The sequence below is a fragment of the Vidua chalybeata genome, chromosome 1, assembly GCF_026979565.1.
Source record: "Vidua chalybeata isolate OUT-0048 chromosome 1, bVidCha1 merged haplotype, whole genome shotgun sequence".
In the NCBI taxonomy this organism is placed as follows: Eukaryota; Metazoa; Chordata; class Aves; order Passeriformes; family Viduidae; genus Vidua; species Vidua chalybeata.
In genome coordinates, this window is record NC_071530.1 from 87,145,680 (window position 1) to 87,163,924 (window position 18,245).

Genomic DNA, 18,245 nt, shown 5'->3' on the forward strand with positions numbered 1-18,245 from the left:
ACATGCACTTGTTGAAGCAAGTCCAGAGGAAAGCCACAAAGATGTCCAAAGGCACCTCTCCTATGCAGACAGGCTGAAAGAGCTGGGGTTGCTCAGCCTGGAGAAGAGAAGGCTCTGGAATGACCTTATAGCACCTTTCAGGACCTAAAGGGGATATACATGAACTGGAGAGGGACTTCTTACAAGACTCTGTAATGACGTGACAAGGCAGAATGGCTTTAAACTGAAATAGGGTCAGTTTAGATTAGATAACAGGAATAAATCCTTTACTGTGAGGCTGATGAGACACTGGAACAGGTTGCCCAGGCTGTGGATGACCCTGGGAAGTGTTCACAGCCAGGCTGGACGGGACTTTCAGCAGCCAGGTCTAGAAGAAAGTGTCCCTGTCCACATCAGAGGGGTTTGAACTTAGGCGATCTTTAAGGTTCCTTCCAACCCAACCCAAACCATTCCATCATTCTGTGATTCTCTTGTTCTATGAGAATAGTTTGGCCCAGTTCATTATAACTACATAGTTAGTTCACATCTCCCCAAGAACACAGGGCAGTGTTAGAAGCCAGAATACTTTATTACTTGAAAACAAATTTAATGGACTAAAAGCAAATAAAGGTGGACAGATCCTAGCATTTATCTGTAACACTGCTAAAGAAGAACAATAACAGCAAAATAAGCACATGTTGTTGTCCCTGACAACCTGTAGCCAGAATCCAAAGTTTTAAGTCAATTACAAAAGCTTTTTAAATGAAAGGCTAAAAGCTACTATGAGTTTTGTTTTGCTTGTCCATTATTGCAACTCTTTGTGAAGGTATAAGTTGAATCTTTCATAGAAGGTCTGGAGGTTTTACATGGGAAGATGTGCAGAAAAAATACCTGAGAGAATTTTATTCAATGGACTAGGTATAATCACTTGAAAGCTACCCAATGCTACTTCAAATGCATATGAAGAGCCTCTGAATAAACTGCTTTCCTACGTTCTCTTTCAACCCAGAGTACAAACAGTCCACAGGAGACATTACAAAAATAACCAGAAGAGACAACAAGTAAGGCAATTATGTCCAAATAAAATTAAACCATTAAATCTCAGAGCTTAATTGTTGCTTCAGCACAAATTTGCAGGCAAAGAAGACAACCTTTCATTTTGCACTTTCTACAACATCAGAACCATACACACTCAATCCTTCTTCACATCTAAGAGAACTCTCTTCTCTCCTGCCAGTGAGGGAATAAGGGAACAAATATACTTTGCCACTGCAAGGGCAGAAGAAATCTACCAGATGATCCTACAAGATGCTTCAATTGAATTCATCAGAAGGTGAAATTCTTCTGATACTCTTCTGATCTCCTCAGTGTCTAATTCAGAGATAAAAAAGCTACCCACTCTGGCCACAGCCAGGCATGCAGAGACTCAAGAAACTTGGGACAACACCTGTGCTGTCCTCATGCTGCCTCTCTCCGCTTACTGTTGGGTCTTTGACAAACATTCCAAGTATAACATTAGAAAAACCCAGCAACTGTGCAGCCATCTTATTACAGAATAGCACTTGGCATTTTATCAATATTATAAAATTGCATCCATGGATCAATTTACTTAGAAATTATTCCTGAAACCCAAGATTGAGTGCTACATATGTACTGTTGGCAAATCTTGAATGACATATTTACAATGTTGATAGTGATCTCTGCATACCCTTCAAAGGCATACTAAATCATTTCTGGAAGTGAAAAACAAAGATTTACTATTTGGATAGCTCTTAAGTACCTTTTCATAGACTAAAAAAATCACATCCCAAACAAAGCTACAAGCACGGAAGAGGTCTTGTAGGAAATCAGTTATACACTACCATAATGCTCAACCAGTGAGACACAATGAGGAAAACCTCATTCACTGAGGCAAAATATGAAATAAATTTTAGGTCATTTTCTAGAAAGATGAGGGTATAATTATAGTCTGCATTAGAAATAAATGCTAAATTTCTAAAGAACTACAGGGCAGGTTTCTACCCCTTCTGATGCTGCCAACATGTTGTTCTCCGCAGAGGAGAAGTGAGAGAACAAGATACACACTGGAACTTGTTTTTTAATATGGATTGTTCAAAACAAGGTCATTGATACCTACCTAATCATGAAAATTATCAGAGTCAGACACTACCTGAGCTATGATTTACTCTACTTGTTTCCAGTTCTATTCCCAAATTCCACCAGCCTTTCAAAGGAACAAGCCATGAGCAATAATTTACAATGGCTCAAAAACATTAACAGCAGTAAAACATGTATGCAATCCTTGTTTTCTAGCCCAGTGCACACAGCCCAGAGCACTCTGATAAAGGACAGAGATGGAACACAAGTAAAAGTGTCTCCTGTGCACTGAGCAGCTCAGTTGGGAAATCCCAGTGGAGCTCAGATTGGTGCTCGTACGTGCAGTATGATAACACAGTGCCAATGCATTTTTGAAAGCTGAACTAGCAAAAGATTGGGGAAGGAAGGGAAGCACGTTTAGTCATCTTACAAATTTAATACAATCTTTCATCTTGGATACTACAAACAACAGTTATAAATAAAAACTGCAGTTATAAATAAACTGCATCTCAGGACTTAAATTTGACAATGACACATAGGAATAATCCAAGTCTTGCTGAAAATCAGGTTAGAGCTGAAATATTGACAAAATACTACACAGCACAGCCTCTGTAATAAATTTGTTTAATATTACTGATGCAGTATAAACAACTCACATTTCAGTATTAAAATACATTGAGAGTCTCTGGAAAGTAAGCATCAGTATCCTTTGACTTGAAAACACACATTTATTTTCCTTTGAGGTTACAAAAGTTAATTCCAGATCGATAGAAAACAAAATCAGAAAATCTGAACTCCCCTCATGAAACCTCAGGTTTAATTACTGATATCTGATGAATATCGCTGCAGCACTATAAAATGTCAGTATTCCATTGCTTACCTGTTCATATGCTTTAAGTTATAGCCTGCAATAAAGTTAATGTTACAGAGCTGAAGCACAGCTATGCCCAACAAGAAACTTCCTCTCTACTTAAATCCAGGTGAAAACAAATTTTGAAATAAGACTCAGAGTCACCCTGAAGCTGCTGAGACTGACCTACATTTCCATCAAGGGAGAACGCCCTGTAGCAGGGTGTCAGAGAAAATGTCAAAACACTACATCAAGAACCACCAGGACTCAAGTCACGCTGTGTTTTTCTGGTAAACACCGACTTCGTCTTTCCTGGATCACAGAATCACAGAATGTGCTGAGTTGGAAGGGACCCACAAAGATCATTGAGAATATGCAGTAGCCTCATAATATCATTTAAGAGGGGGTGCTAATGAATCTGCTTTTTACATAAATTTTAAGAACACTCCAAGCTCCTAAACTGAAAACAATCAAGCTGGATAAAGATCTGATTTTCATATAGAAGCAATACAGTTAAAAGGACTAAAAGCAATTCTTCTGAGAGATATGGGATCGCTAGCTGTTGTAACATGCCAAACCACATTTCACTATTCAGATTTTGTATACCATCACAGCTTTAACTTGCAACTGAACAAAGAGAAAGCACTGCAGATAAGGTTGCAACAAAACTTCACACTACCCTGAATCTGGTTTTTCCAAGCAAATCAAAACAATTCATTTTAGGAAGAGAATTCTTTTCTGTAATTCAGAATTCTTTTCTGTAACTTCAATTATTCTTTCTGAGCAAGTGCCCTGGATGCAGGCAAATCCCTTATCCTTATTTAAACATTCCAATGCAGCCTGCTTAATATCTGCCTTCAACAGTATTACATAATTTACCTGACATCAAGAGTATGAAATTTTCCTTTCTTCTGATCTCAAAGATTTGGATATAAGAAATGTCGCATTATCTCATGAGTCAAGTAGAAATCTTCTTAAACCCTGAAAACAAAATCCAAAATGGTTCTTAAAACCATTGTGGTTACAGAATTCAAGCAGAATTTCACAAAAATAATAGTAGCTGCAATTGACTGTTTTCCTTATCCTGAAAGCGATCACAGAAAAGCATCTCTTGACAGAAGTAAAACCAATTCTGTCCTCAGAGTCTGAAATTGAACCTAGATCTCTAGACCAATTATTTTCCATATCTGACCTAACAATCTGAATAAATTTCAGGATATGGTAGCTCATCCAAAATAGATGAGCATGAATAAGAAGATTACTATATATATATCTGTGTGTGTGTATAGTGTAACTCCTTCCCACTGCCAAAAAAAAAAAAAAAAACCACAACAGTTTACAGGAAGTAAGCTGATTTTTATTGCTATTTTTTCTCCTCTACACTTTCTCTAGGGAAAAGGTTTATAGAGAATTTCTTTCAGCTAACTCACTAAATCAATGTGAACAAGAACAATTCCAAACATTGATTCTGCATCAGGCCAGGAGATGCTATAGGCACCACAAAAGCCAGATGAAAAAACATTCCTGCTTGAAAGAACGGTAAAGTCTCTAATACCTCACAGGCTTTCTGACTTCCATGACATTGCTGAAAGTTACATTGCTGGTGATGAGGTCAGAAGATTTCTTTACAGATGCCAGGTTAATTAACAGTCTGGATTTCTAGCTTGAGTCAAAAGCTCCTGAGTCTTCCACCACTTATGTTGAAAACTTTGCTCTTTTTTTATTGTTTTTACATTACTATGACCTGAGCTGAATGATTACCCATGGCCTTATGGGGATTTTAATGCTCAGGTTCTATAAAAAAGCTTTTCTCCCCACCACATTCCACATAATCCAGCGCAACTGTGGGCTGCTGCCAAAAGCAATAAACCCACCTTTTGCCATTACAGTTTAGTCTCATCCCCTTCTTTCCACCAGATCTGGTAGTCACATGGCTGCTGTGTGTGTTGCCTCAGTTTGCTGAATCAACAAACAATACTTTTTTCTACTTTTTTGGTGTCCATCCAGTCAGTGAACATCCAGGCCACACAATCATCAGATTAGTATCAACAGAAGTGATGAGAAAACTTCTTTCATCTGCAGTCCACATTTATACCAAATTATATGTAGTATAAAACTACCCCTATGCTTTTGAATTAAATAACTAAGTAGAGAGCACACTTTCACAAGCCTCATATAGAAGCAAATCCCTTGAGTGCTGTCTTTTGAAAAACCCATGAAATATCACACTTGAGTCCCAAGACCACAGTCTTGCATGCGTGCCTTCATTTGTTTTACTATGAATAGCTCTACTCAAGCTATTATCCTCACATTGAGATTGTGTTCATTTTATGGATGTGTTATATTTTGATTCAACTATAGTATCCTGATGTATAGAACAAATAAATTTGCTTTGAGAAGATATAATTCTGAATTCCAGTATATTCTCACATGCATATGTCATACTTAAAATCAACATTACATTTTTAAAGCACAGATATGAAAACCAGATTGTGGTAACTGAAAAAAATTTATATTTTATCATCTAATTAACAGTGCTGAAATCTAAATTCTGTTCTTTATAACCAAAGATATGACAGAATCAGTCAAAATTACTATTTTCCTAGATTTACTCGGAAAGAAGACCAGTATAATTGCCATAAACTCCAATACATACATGTAACATCGAATAATGGCTTTTAACTTGAAAAATTGTCTACTTCCTCCCACTTGTGGAAGTAAGCTTGGCAGCAAGAACTAAGCAGCAAGAACTAAGTTTGATCCAGAAAAAAACCCTACAATAATAACAATCTGACAACATTAATGTACTAGTTAAACACAAAGATCTCAGAGATAAGCACCTTTCTTTTTTCCATGAAGTGGCTGAAGTTGTAATTTGTATGGATTTAAACACAGTTGACTCAAAATATGTAGGGTCATCTGGCTAAAAACTCTCATTACACCTTAACATGATTTATAGCACTCAAAATACCAGCACAACTACCTTCCTGAGTACAGACAGCTTGAGAAAATGATAGTTTAAAAATCCCAGACTCTATGCAGAACTAATTGAGGTATAATAAGATGCCTGATACCCTTAATTCTGGCAAAATTATACCACTGGAAAAAAGGAAAAGGAAGATCTTTTATGCCAAATTGTACAGAACCTGTAGCCCTGGAAAAAGGTTTGCTGAGGAATCAGCAAGGAGCGTGGATACTCCTGCTTGCTGCAGGTCTGCCTGGGGAAGCCCATCACCATTCCAAGAAATATCAACCTGCAAATATGACACCCTGCTAGTACTGCATCACAAGCTCCAGTGGGGACCAGAGCCCACATGAACACAAAATCATTCTGTCCCAGCTATGCCTTCATTGCTTGAAGACTTGATTGCTTGTGCCTGAAAAAAAAAAAGTGTTTTAAGCAGCTCTTTTCAAGTGAAAAAATCTCAGAATTTGTTTTAAATTCTCACAACAGGGAAAAAATGTCTACTTAAAAGTTTTATATATTCCACAAATTGTTAACTAGTAAGTTCAGGCTGGAAAGCTCAGCCTTCGAACACAATACTCATTCTTCATTTTGCAAAGCAGTTTCTGAAGTCACCTCCAATGGCACTGAGAGCCAAACCCAGTCATACAATATGTGTAACAACATGCCTTCAACCCCTCTACTTTCCAGCCTGAACACCAATCTAAGGTACAGAGGCACAGCTGAACATGTACTTTACTCACTAGTGCCTATTTTATTCATTGCCTTCCTCATCTTCAGCAAAATCAAGGCAAGACTCCAGTGTTCCTGATCATCCATCTTTTACTCTTTGCTGTCATGTCAAGCCCACAGCTGCATATTTTCCTGGCAACTGTGAATCAACCCCCACTTTGATGATTGATTCACAGGCTAGAATAAGAAATGCTTGCAAGAATAATTCTATTAACAACTTAAAATCAATCTGGTATGCACAGCTGCTTCTTCCCCTGCAAGAGCTTTCCTCCAGAGGTTGTAGCCTTGTCCATCATATTAGTTTGTTATACTAACATGTCCCAGTCCAGATTCAGGGAAGTATCCAGGCTAAAAACATTCCTTCTGGTTTAGCTTTTTCTGTTGAGTAAATCACACTCAGCTGGGATAAAGAGAAGTAGAGCAATGTTCCCAGTTACAGACACAAAGTGACCAGCAATTCAGGCACATATCAATGATTTTATAGGTGTCTGTGTGCATCGGTAATTTTGTGCCAAATAATAAAAATAGATATAAACCTGAAAATACAACTGGGGCACACTTGGCAGAACAGAGATGCCAGCTTCTGTAGCTGTCTTGTACTGAGGAGTTCCCTTAGCTGGAGAAGTGCCTAGAAGTTATTTAAGAAGCTCACATTTCTGTTCTTCTAGTAAGGGAACAAAATTTCTTGGCCAAAACAGAAACAGGGTGCCCAGAGTGGGTCATCTGCAGAGATTAACCTATGAGCACTCCAGGACCAACACACTTGTTTTTGCACAGGTGATAGGGGTTTGGCAGAACTAGAAATTAATTGAAGGATGAAGCAGTCTACTTCAAAAACTCCTCTCCAACTGACACATCATGCCATTCCCATTAAATACATGTGGCAAATTGGTCCTGGCACTCTTAATTCTGCCAGCTTTCCAATGATTAACCGCTAGGCAAAACCTCTGCAGGCTTCTGTACTTCAGAAAAACTGACATTAGAGAACTTGAAGTAATCACTTCTTCCCGCCACACCACATTAAAGGAAGCAACCCACAAAACTTGTGAAGAAAATAATTACATGGTTGAACAGCTAAGCGTGCCTTTGAACATATCCTGCTTTTTCAAAATCTTGATTGAAAGTGCTACTGGCAGCTGTGCTGTAGGCATATAAGTGTGGTAAGGAATGATTAAAAATTACCCATTCCCCTTCTCCACAAACTATTTCCACATTACCAGGGACATAGAACAAATTGTAACAGAAGTAACACTAATGCAGCACAGAGTGTTTCTGACTTTGGAGTATTTTGACTAATCAGATAAATAGTTTCATCAGACATACACACAACACCAGAGTACATTTATAGTGTTCACAATTCTGAACATGATTACAGTGTTCTTGAAGAGTAATACTGATCTGCACATACAGATTAAGACACCCTTACATTGTAAACACAGTATTGTTCTCAAATTTGCCAGAGAAATGTTAACATTCTCCATGACTTCTTAATTACCATGACCTTATAAAGAACAAGTTGAAAAGATGACAAATGGAAGAGATTTTTGGGAAGTGTTTTTCTCTCAAAAATGACTAAAAATGAATACACACATAAATGTTAAAATTTTGGCAGGAATTTACAAGAACAGAAAAATCCAAGTCTCTCCTAAGACTATACCTAAAATTTTATACAAAGATTCCACTTTCACACAACAAGTATAGTGAGAGTATTGTATCCAGAAAAAATGGAAAAGAGAAGCAAATGCAACATTATAAAACTTATAGAACATGTCTCACTGTGAAACACAATAACTGTGGGGTTGTGAAAGACAAAAAGTTCTATTTAGCTAAACTGGATTTTGAAGTAGCAATTTCAAGTGCCTGCAAACTTGAGTGATGCCTAGGTAATAATTTTTTAATAGATTATAAAAATTTCTTTTTCCATTTTTGTCTAATTCAAAGTCTAGACCTCTCAAAGGTTATGATTAAGTCAACTTTTTAGAGCCTCAAATGTACATTTCATATTTGAAAATTGATTAAAAACTACATTATTTCAATCTTGTGAAATCATATTTTGAAAAATATGCTTCCATTATTAAGAACAGCAGCAATGCATCAAGAACACCAGCCCTACCAGGAAATCACAGAATCACTTTCATCACAACAGATGAAACACAGATCGCTACAAACCAGTTCCTTATCACTCATTAAAAATGAAAAGCAGCAAGAGCTTCATCTCACTCTGCTAATATGATCTTCTGAGGTAGGAGATGAAAACAAATTCATTCAGGAGCTAGGACTTGTGTATGCAGCAGCAAAGCAGAGCTTCTAAAGAAATTATTCTTGCAAGATAATGTAGATAATCAGGGAAATTTTGTTTCCTAAGTTTTATTCAATCTGAATGCCTCTTTCATAAAGATGAGGGTTGAGGTGGGGGGAGTCATCATCCTGTCATAGTCCCAGAAGGGTAAAGCAATCTTATTTTTTGTTAAAACAAGGCTACAATTTTCTTTTTAATTACTTATGATTCAAATAGCTCTGAAAGGATCAATATTCTAGAGGCAAGATCAAAAACAAACCAGATGGATATTAGAAAACATTATAATGAAATCTAAATGAAGCTTTGCACATTTCATTAGGTAAGAAAATTTTTGAAGTATTTCTCTCATCACCCAATCTCTTTTATTTTATATAATGCAGAATTTTAGTCTGCCTCATTACAAGTAATGCATGAATTTTTCAAACAAGTGATTTTTTTTCCTGAAATGCCTATGCTTAAGTTAACTTTCCTTCAGCCAAATTAATTTCTATTCCATGAACATGCTTCATACTTGTAATCAGATTCAAAATTAAATACAATGAAGAAAACTGGTTTCTGCTGGTCCATCTTATATACAGATTTTTTTTCCACTTTACTAATAAGTATCTTATATACAGGAAATTCTCCAACTGTTTGCTGAAACGGTAATATCTTAGAGACCTGTACTGTTGTTTAGGATTAGTCTTTGCACATTCTTCATTTAAAGAGAGTACATTTTTAATACAACATCAAGTACTTACCCTTCTAACCTGACATCAGGTAAAGATCTGTTGAGTGCAATCATTTCACTTGCCATTAAATTAAATTGATTTATTTTAAACATTTCTTTCATTTTCTCTTGCTCCTCTTTTGGAATGACCACAGGCTTCCCCATCTCTCCAGGTCCTTCATGTGGTTTTTGTATGGGTTCTGGAACTTCAAAAAAATAAAATGTTACTAACTCCTTTTAAGCTTGTTTTTGTTTGTTTATACATTAATTTACACTGTAGGAGTGCTCACATTTAGAACAATCCTAAGCCCACAAGGTTTTGAAAGTGAAAACCAATCTTCACATTTGGGAGTTTAACAGAAATAGTTAAGTGCTTTTCTTACACACCACAGTTCATGTAAAAAACCAATAAGGAATTATTTCTATCCACCATTACATCATAATTGACTTTATAAAGTTCCTGTAAAGAAAAATTCAACTTTTCCAGGAAAGCCTGCATGCACAAGAAAAATCTGGGATATAAATGAGGGGAGACCTACGGCAATCTGCAACTTCTTCACGAGGGGAAGAGGAGGGGCAGACACTGATCTCTTCTCTGTGGTGACAGTGGCAGGACCCAAGGGAAATGGCCTGAGGCTGTGTTTGGGGAGGTTTAGATTGGATATTAGAAAAGGTTTTCCACCCAGAGGGTGTTTGGGCACTGGAACGGGCTCCCCAGGGAAATGGCCACAGCACCAGCCTGACAGAGTTCAAGAAGTCTTTGAACAACACTGGCAAGCACATGGTGGGACTCTTGGGGTGTCCTGTGCAGGGCCAGGAAGTGGGCTTAATTACCCTGATGGGCCCTTCCAACTCCGCGTATTCTGTGACACTGTGATAAATGATGTTCCAGAACAGTAAAGGTTCGATTCAAGTGTAGCTTGACATTTATTTCCACATTTTTATTTTATCAGAATGACATTGGCAGCAACAGTTTAGAAACAATTTCTCTTGTTTGTACTAATGTTGTTTTTATGCAACAAAATTATATTTTGAAGGTTAATATTAGTAACAGAACATTATCAAACCAGTAACACTACACATCTTAAACCCAAAGAAATTTAAATATCAAATATCTGATCAAACTGAAGAGGAAGAATGGGAGAAAAAGAATTCAGACTCTTGAATTATTTAGGGTTTTAAACCAAATATGTAAAAAAATCAGAACAATTTTTTAAAAGTTACACTTCTCTTTACAAGTACCATTCACTTTTCTCCTGAACAGAAATGCTCAATTACTGAATTTGAACTATATTACTGCTTCAGCAAGAGTTCAGCAAGAGTTTTAACTTAAAAAATAGCAATTTAAGATCTAAACAGAGGAACAGAAAGTATTTTAAAATAAAGACACCAAATCCCCAAGAAACAAGCCTAGCTTTAAATTATCTTTAATTTGCATCTAGCACAGTGTAATTAAACCTTAGGCAGAGAGTAAACAGCCACATAACGAATAAAAAGAAAATTAAAAAAGAAGGCCTGAACCTTCCATCCTTGCTGAAACACTAAGACTTAAATATATATTACCAATAAATGAGGCTTTTTGCTGGTCTGCATTTAGTGCCAACTGGAAACAAGCACAACGTGCTCCTTGAGAAACTTTCATTTTCAAGCACCTGAAGCGATTGCACTAGTTGCAGTCACGTAGGAGCATTTAGCAGAGAAAATCCTCCCATCCTCCTCCCATCACAGGGTGTTTTCTTTTAACCAAACTCTCCTTGATGGCCTGTTGTGCTATAAAACCCTAGAAGTTGCCAGCCAGCCATTCATCCACTGAAAATCGATAGAGTAAGTGTGTTCGAGCAAATCCTGAACAGATGGGCCGAGGTGCTCGTTCCAGCCACGGGCTAAGCTGAGCAAGCAGTTTGCTTTGCATCTTTGCCTCTTCAGAAGGTATGCTTGGAACCTGCACCAGAACTTGCTGACTTGAAATTGCATAACCTTTTAAACTAGAATTTTTGCCTTCCAGGGGGTAATTAACTTAAAATTATGGTATACAATAAAGTAATTATTTGGGCTTAATTTTATACATTCAGTGGTATTATTATCTGGGCTATTACAGCAATTTTTCTTAAGTGTATAGCAATGAGAACATAGGTTCACTTAGAAAATGATTTAACAATGAGTGTTCCACATACCTAAAACAATTAAAAAACCCTATCAGATATAGTTTTATGCAGCATGTTTTTCAGAGTACTGAAGAGTATCTTATCCTACCAAATGACCTATTTAGAAGAAAAAATAATTTCCTGTTTCATTTGCACTTCCAGTTCTTTCTTAAATTTCACTAAACCAGTCAAACTGATTAGCTAAATCAGCCAAAAGCTCATCTCTCACATTTGCAGGTCCTCCTGTTAAGATGCAAGTTTAGCACATCAGTGACTTGGATACTGGTGTACAAATTCTACAAATTCATCAGTTGAATTTTTAAATTTCATTAGTAAATACATACTGCTTGATTACACATTTTACCTCAGTACCTCATTCTCCTTGAAGAAAATTCCAGCAACAACTAACTAGATTCAGATATTTTGTGCAACTCACTAAATGCAGACAGTCAAGTTGAGGCACAGGCAGGGCAATGACTTTCCAAGAAAAGTTAACCATCAGAAGAGGTTCTCTCAAGTTTCTGAGAATCATCTTCTCTTGGGTTTTTTTTTTTATGGTTATCTGTTTCCCCACAGAAACATGTAGGTTTCACACAAACAATAAGCAACAACGTTCTCCCAAAATTACTAATAAATGCATTGTTAAGAATTCAAACCACAGTCCTCTTTTGTCAGTTAAATACAGAAAAAAATTTCCTTTGAAGGACTCTATGTACTTGGTGGTATTCTTCTAACAAACTGAAATTAAATTTATGGCTACAGGTTTCAAAACTAAATGAATGACTGAATAACCACCTGATTAAATAAGAAATCTAGTAATGTATTTCCAGATTTTTATTTGTACCAGTAAACCATTAGTTTCAAAGAAGGCTTGATCTCTTCCAGATCTTCATTAAAAAATCAGCAACTCTTTATGTCTGTGGACTACAATTTTCTTTTTACCAGGCAATATGCCTGATGAAAACCAGATAATTCAAAATCTAAGACTATCTAAAGCCAGGAAAAAGAAGTGGATTCTTCTGGTGAGATGCCTTTAGAGCCCATGTAAACTGACCAATGCAAAGTCCAGTCACCTTTGGAGGCATCACCATAATTACAAGAAGCTGTTTGGACAGGTAAAAGTTCAGAGCACTTCTGCCTCTTACACACTCCTCAACCTTAACAGAACAAGACTGATTTATGACAAATGGTTCACATTTTCAACAATTAAATCTTGAAATTGCTCACTTTTCTTCTTAGGATTTTTTCATGCAGATGAGGTTATTCAGAACCAAGACACAATTTAGAGATACAATCTTTACCAGAGCTCAAAATTCAGAATGCAAGGTCTTGATTAGCAATTGACAAAAATGGCTGGGTCCTAGTTTAACTTTGTCATTGCTCCAGGAAAAGAGTGTAAATAGCAAGGAGCTGAGATTACATGATTCTTGCAATTCACCAGTCCTAATTCTAAAAGATTCCCCAGTGCCCCTAATCATTACACAAGGGGAATGTACCTTGAGGTAGAAAAAAAAAAAAGGAAAGAGGATGATTCTGAAAATTTATTTCGAAACCACATCAAGTGTCAAAGCTGGAAGGCTTTTGTTTTTTTTTTCAATCAGATCTTTAGTAAGCCTCTAACTGGGGGTAAAGAATGACTCATTTCATCTTCATTTAAGTCAAGACCTGAGGGATGACATACAGGGTTCTTACAGAAATAAGACAGAGCTGCACAAAAAAAAAAAAAATCTTTATTATTCATAAAACCACGGTACTACCTAGGTATATTTTGTTTACAAGAATGGTCTCTAATGGTCCCTAAGCTGTTAGAGAACATCTTGAACCCTCTCTTTAAGTCTGGAACTTGTTTACATTTATTAAGTAAGCTCTATTCCAGGCTGTGCAGTCTAAATTGTAATGCCAATCTCCATAGGAAAACAATAATGCTCAAGTAACTATCCTATGAATTTTAGATTTGGGAAAAAAACCGTAACATGGATGATGTTAACTTACCACGGTTAAGTAATTTTCTTTCCAATTCTTAGCAACATTTAAACTTACAGCAACAGTCTTCAATAGAAAACAATCAATTACTGTTTGTAAATTTTACTGATTAATCACCAGGAATTACAAAAAGGGAGCCACCATCCAGAAGATGCGGCAATAGGAAGAACATGTGCGGCGGTTTGACGTGCACCATCCATGTCAGAGGAGGCGAAGCAACCTCAGAGCTGAGCACTGGGAAAGAGCTTCCCCCAGTTTTCTCCCAACCCCTCTGGTCACAGCAGGGAGAAGAAAGAGCAGCCGTATCAGTCAGCACAAACACAGGCTTCTCACAGCTCATGGACTGTTGCTGGAAACAACACTGCTGGGTGTTCTGATCCCAGCTCCCCAGGTTAACTGGTGAAGCCACTGCAGATGTCTTCTGCCATGGTGGAGGGGGTAGGCAAAAGCTTAAGTTCATAGACAAATCATCCCATGCAACTACAGTCACTAGATTCCAACTATCCCTCCCTCTGCTATAATCTTAGTTACTCAATCCTGTACTCTCCAGACCCCCTTTTCCCAAAGCATCTCCACCTCAGCTGCCTTCCTACCTGGCTAGTGGCCTGTCCCTTTTCTACCTCACCTTTTGTCTCCTCAGCTCCACACACTGTGTCATTTCAACTCCCAGCCTTTAATCTCTGTCAGAGTAGACACCAAGGCTTTCATCTCACTCACCTTACAGTTCCCCATAACCACGTACACTGAGTTTTCCACAGTTTTGCACATTCCTTTACTATTCCTTATGTCGTGGTTTGACATGGAAGTGAATTTTTTCAGGAAGTTGGGTCAAACCAATCAGTGGTCAGGTTTGGATATTGGCACCTGGAGCGACCACTGAAGGCATGGACACACCTCTGAGAACACAGGGGGTTAAAAGCAAGAACTCCCAGGGGAACTCTCTCTTTGGTTCCGGTCCTCAGAGAGTGCAGACTCTCCCCTGCCCAGCCTTAGGCTGGGTGGGAGAGGGAATGCCATGTGGCCTGGTGGAGGTAGGCCAGGGGCTGAAGGACAGGAACTGGGCGGGCCCCCTTGCAGATGGAAGGGTGGAGAGAAATGGACATGCCTTTGTTCCACCCCCCCCCCCAAGAGGGAAAGAGACAGAGAGCCTGACGGCACCTGGAATTTGCCAGCAGAGGAGAAGGAGAAGGGCTGGGGGAAGGTGCCCAGCCACGGGAGTTGGAGTCCTGGGCAGAGATTTCAGCCGTCCAGGGAGTCCGAGACTTTTAACCCTTTCCTGGGAAATGAAGGCTTTGTAAAATATTACTCCTCCTCAATTTGAAGTAGAAGAGAGACAGTCTGGGACCTGAGATGTTAGAAGAAGGAATTTTTAGGTGGAAGGAGATGATGGGGTGGCTTTTGGCTGGACTTTTCTTGTTAGCCATAGACTGAACCAATTTCTCCTGCAACAGAGACTACATTTTTAGGGGGATGCAATGGTGAGCCAAGAGATCTGCTTCAGGGACTACCAGCACAGGAATGGAGAGAACAGAAAAAAGCTGAGGAGGGTGTGGTGATGTCCTCCATCTTCAGGAAGAAGATGATCTCTGTTCTTGAGACCCTTGGCCCCAGGGGAGGAAGAAATTGGGGGGGACTGTAGTCCCAGGATGAGAAGCTGAACTGTTGTTTCTTTTGGTCCTTGGCAAAGCATCCTTGCTTTGGAGCCGTCTGTCCATGCACGGTGACGAGAGCACTGTGACATGGAAAGGAGAGTGTCACACTGGCAGATTTTCTCCAGGCGGTTGCCATGTGTGACAGGGAAACACAGGAGGTGGCAACTGTGTTTCCTGGGGGTCTATGGTGCTAGAGAGACTCCTCTCTCCCTTGATGGACTAAGTATTGATTATCTGAAGGGTGGCAACTTGATCAGGAATCCCAGGTGGTGTCTCACTGTGGTTTGTTGGAAATTGGGTGAGGGGAGGAGTGTTTTGGAGAGTCTTCACCCTGGATTTAGTGTATGTATGTGTCTTTTATAATAGAAGTAGCTTAATAACGTTTTTTTTTCCTTTATTTCTAAGCTTGGGCCTGCTCTGCTCTGTTCCTGATCGCATCTCACAGCATTTATTTTGGGAAGGTGTATTTTCATGGGGGGCGCTGGCATTGTGCCAGTGTCAAACCATGACACCTTATTTTCAGCAATTTTAAAAACATTACAGCAGGATAACCTAAAATCCAATATTAGACACATAACCAGAAGTTCCTGATTTAAGATGGTGGTATCTTATGTCATCAATACCAATGAGAAAGAGCCAAAAGACAATTTTGGCTATGGCTTTTGCCTAATTCTATAAAAAGAAAATCCTTCCATTTTCTGTATTAAAAGCCTATGGAAAACATCCTTCTAACTTAATGAAAGCCCAAACTGTCCAAAGTTGTCCTCAAAATCCTGTGCTCCTGCTGAAATATCTAAAGACTGATTTTTCCAACTAAACAAGTACAACCTAAAATAAACAAACTCTTCAGAAAAACTTACTCCTATGTTGAGTAAGTTCATTAAATGCCATGGAATTCTTCCATGAATTGCAAAGAGAGGCTATATACCAGAGTAACATGGACAAGAGGATATTAAATTCAGAACACTAGCATAATTTATGCTGAATCAAGGAAACTAATTCAATTATGGAAATTAAAAGCAGAGGAAAAAGTGAAGTGAAAAAGCAGATTTTGATAAAAGCTTCACAGACAAAATAGCCTCAATGTTATCTGAGAAGACTCCAGGCACTCTGAGCAGGAGTAAACCCACTACAGATGCCAAATCAGCAAACTACTGGAACAAGTAAAAATATCTATGATCAGGCATGCAGCTTGGTTAAAAGGAAATGTCACAGGGTCAACCAAGGTTTCTAGCAGACCTATTATTCCTGCACATACCTGACTACAAATCAGCTGTTAAAAAAAAACCAAAAAAAACAAACCAACCAACCAAAAAAAAAAAAAAAAAACCAAAAACCACTGAAAAAACCCCACCAAACAAGAAAATGTACAAAATTATATACAAGGTTTTGTTTGGGTGGGTTTTCATTTGTTTGTTTACCAGCCAACTATAAGACATTATAAACATATCAAGAATTTTAACACACACAGGTTTGGGTAAAGGTCAGAATGAAGACTCTACTCAACTAAGTAAAATTAGTGTTGCATAGGGAAAGTCATAATACTAATCTGTCAAAACTGAAGACTTTCCCTCACCTGAAGGTTCCCACAATGAATTCGTATGTCATCTGAAATTTCAACATTATCAATATATCGCACTAAGTTGATAGATATTGACTTCACCTGCTGTTTTCTGGCACAAGTTATCTGCTTTATGGGAAGCCAAAAAGTGGATCTATTCCTACATAACAACACATCAGTCATTATCTTGCCACATAAGAATTTCCAAACTTCTGGAGAAAAAAAATAAAAAAGGAAAAAAAAACAGGACCAAAAAAGCCTGAGTTTCTGTAGAAGACATACTTTCTACATGAGCCTAGTTAATTTTCTTGCCACTTTGCTTTCCTCTTACTGAAAAAGAAACTCAAAAAATGCAATGCCAGTAATGAAAATTTAAGTTAATTCTGCAAAATTCAGGTGAATTAGAACCCCTTGTTCACATGCACTCATGAAAACAGGAGTCCAGAGGTGCTGAGCACAGAAATTCTACATTCTACACAGTGCTCTCTGTGGAGATTTATTAGCTTGTTTTCATCACAGGGAAAGAAAACAAGTAAACCAAATCTGACACTTCTTAAATATCTCCCCTGTGTTATTCTGTAATAGAGCAACATTATTCTTAAAATACTTCTGAAAATTCCCAAGAAGATCAAGATTCATACCAGATGATAACAGGTGAAAAAGTTTTTTGTGATGGAAAGCAATAACCTTGAGTGCAATTAACTGATTGGACTTGACAATTACCATCACTGAAGAGGCTTCCAACATCCGCAGTGTAACACAGACACAGCCTTTTCACTGGGAGAGATACCTACTACAAAATTAGATGCTTCACAAACAAAGTGGAGGTGGCAGCTGCTTGCTGTTTTAAATGCATACACTGAGATATTGCAGGGATGAGACATCTCCCTGCACCAATCCTTTCTCCCATGTGATCAACTATGCTAACTTCCTAAAAATAAAGTTGGCAACGTCAATAGTAGCGCTGTCAAAAAATACCCAAACAAAACAACCCCACATTCAGCTCATCTAATTGGTACTCTAAAACTTAAGATGGCAATAACAAAACTGAAAGCTTAACTGAAAACCTTAAGTAGTGAATAATACAGCTCTCACTTAAAAGTTATCTAGAGAAGCATGTACTCATATTTGTCACTTTTACATCCAAGTTCATTCTCTTATCATAAACCTTTTCATTACCATATTTACTGTGCCTTATTGCTACAGTCTTTGTCTAAACTTTGGGTTAGGTGGGTTGTGGGGCAGGGGGTGTTTTTCAATTTGGATGGTTGAAG

The 18,245-nt window shown here is 38.0% G+C and overlaps 1 protein-coding gene across 1 annotated transcript in view; it reads right to left on the reverse strand.

Annotated features, from left to right (window-relative positions):
* The window catches only part of GALNT1 (polypeptide N-acetylgalactosaminyltransferase 1), an 87,826-nt gene that overhangs the window by 26,870 nt on the left and 42,711 nt on the right, over positions 1-18,245 (reverse strand). The window contains exon 4 of the mRNA XM_053956750.1: positions 9,663-9,837. Within this exon, the coding sequence (XP_053812725.1) occupies positions 9,663-9,837 (175 nt within the window). The remainder of the gene's footprint in view (positions 1-9,662; positions 9,838-18,245) is intronic.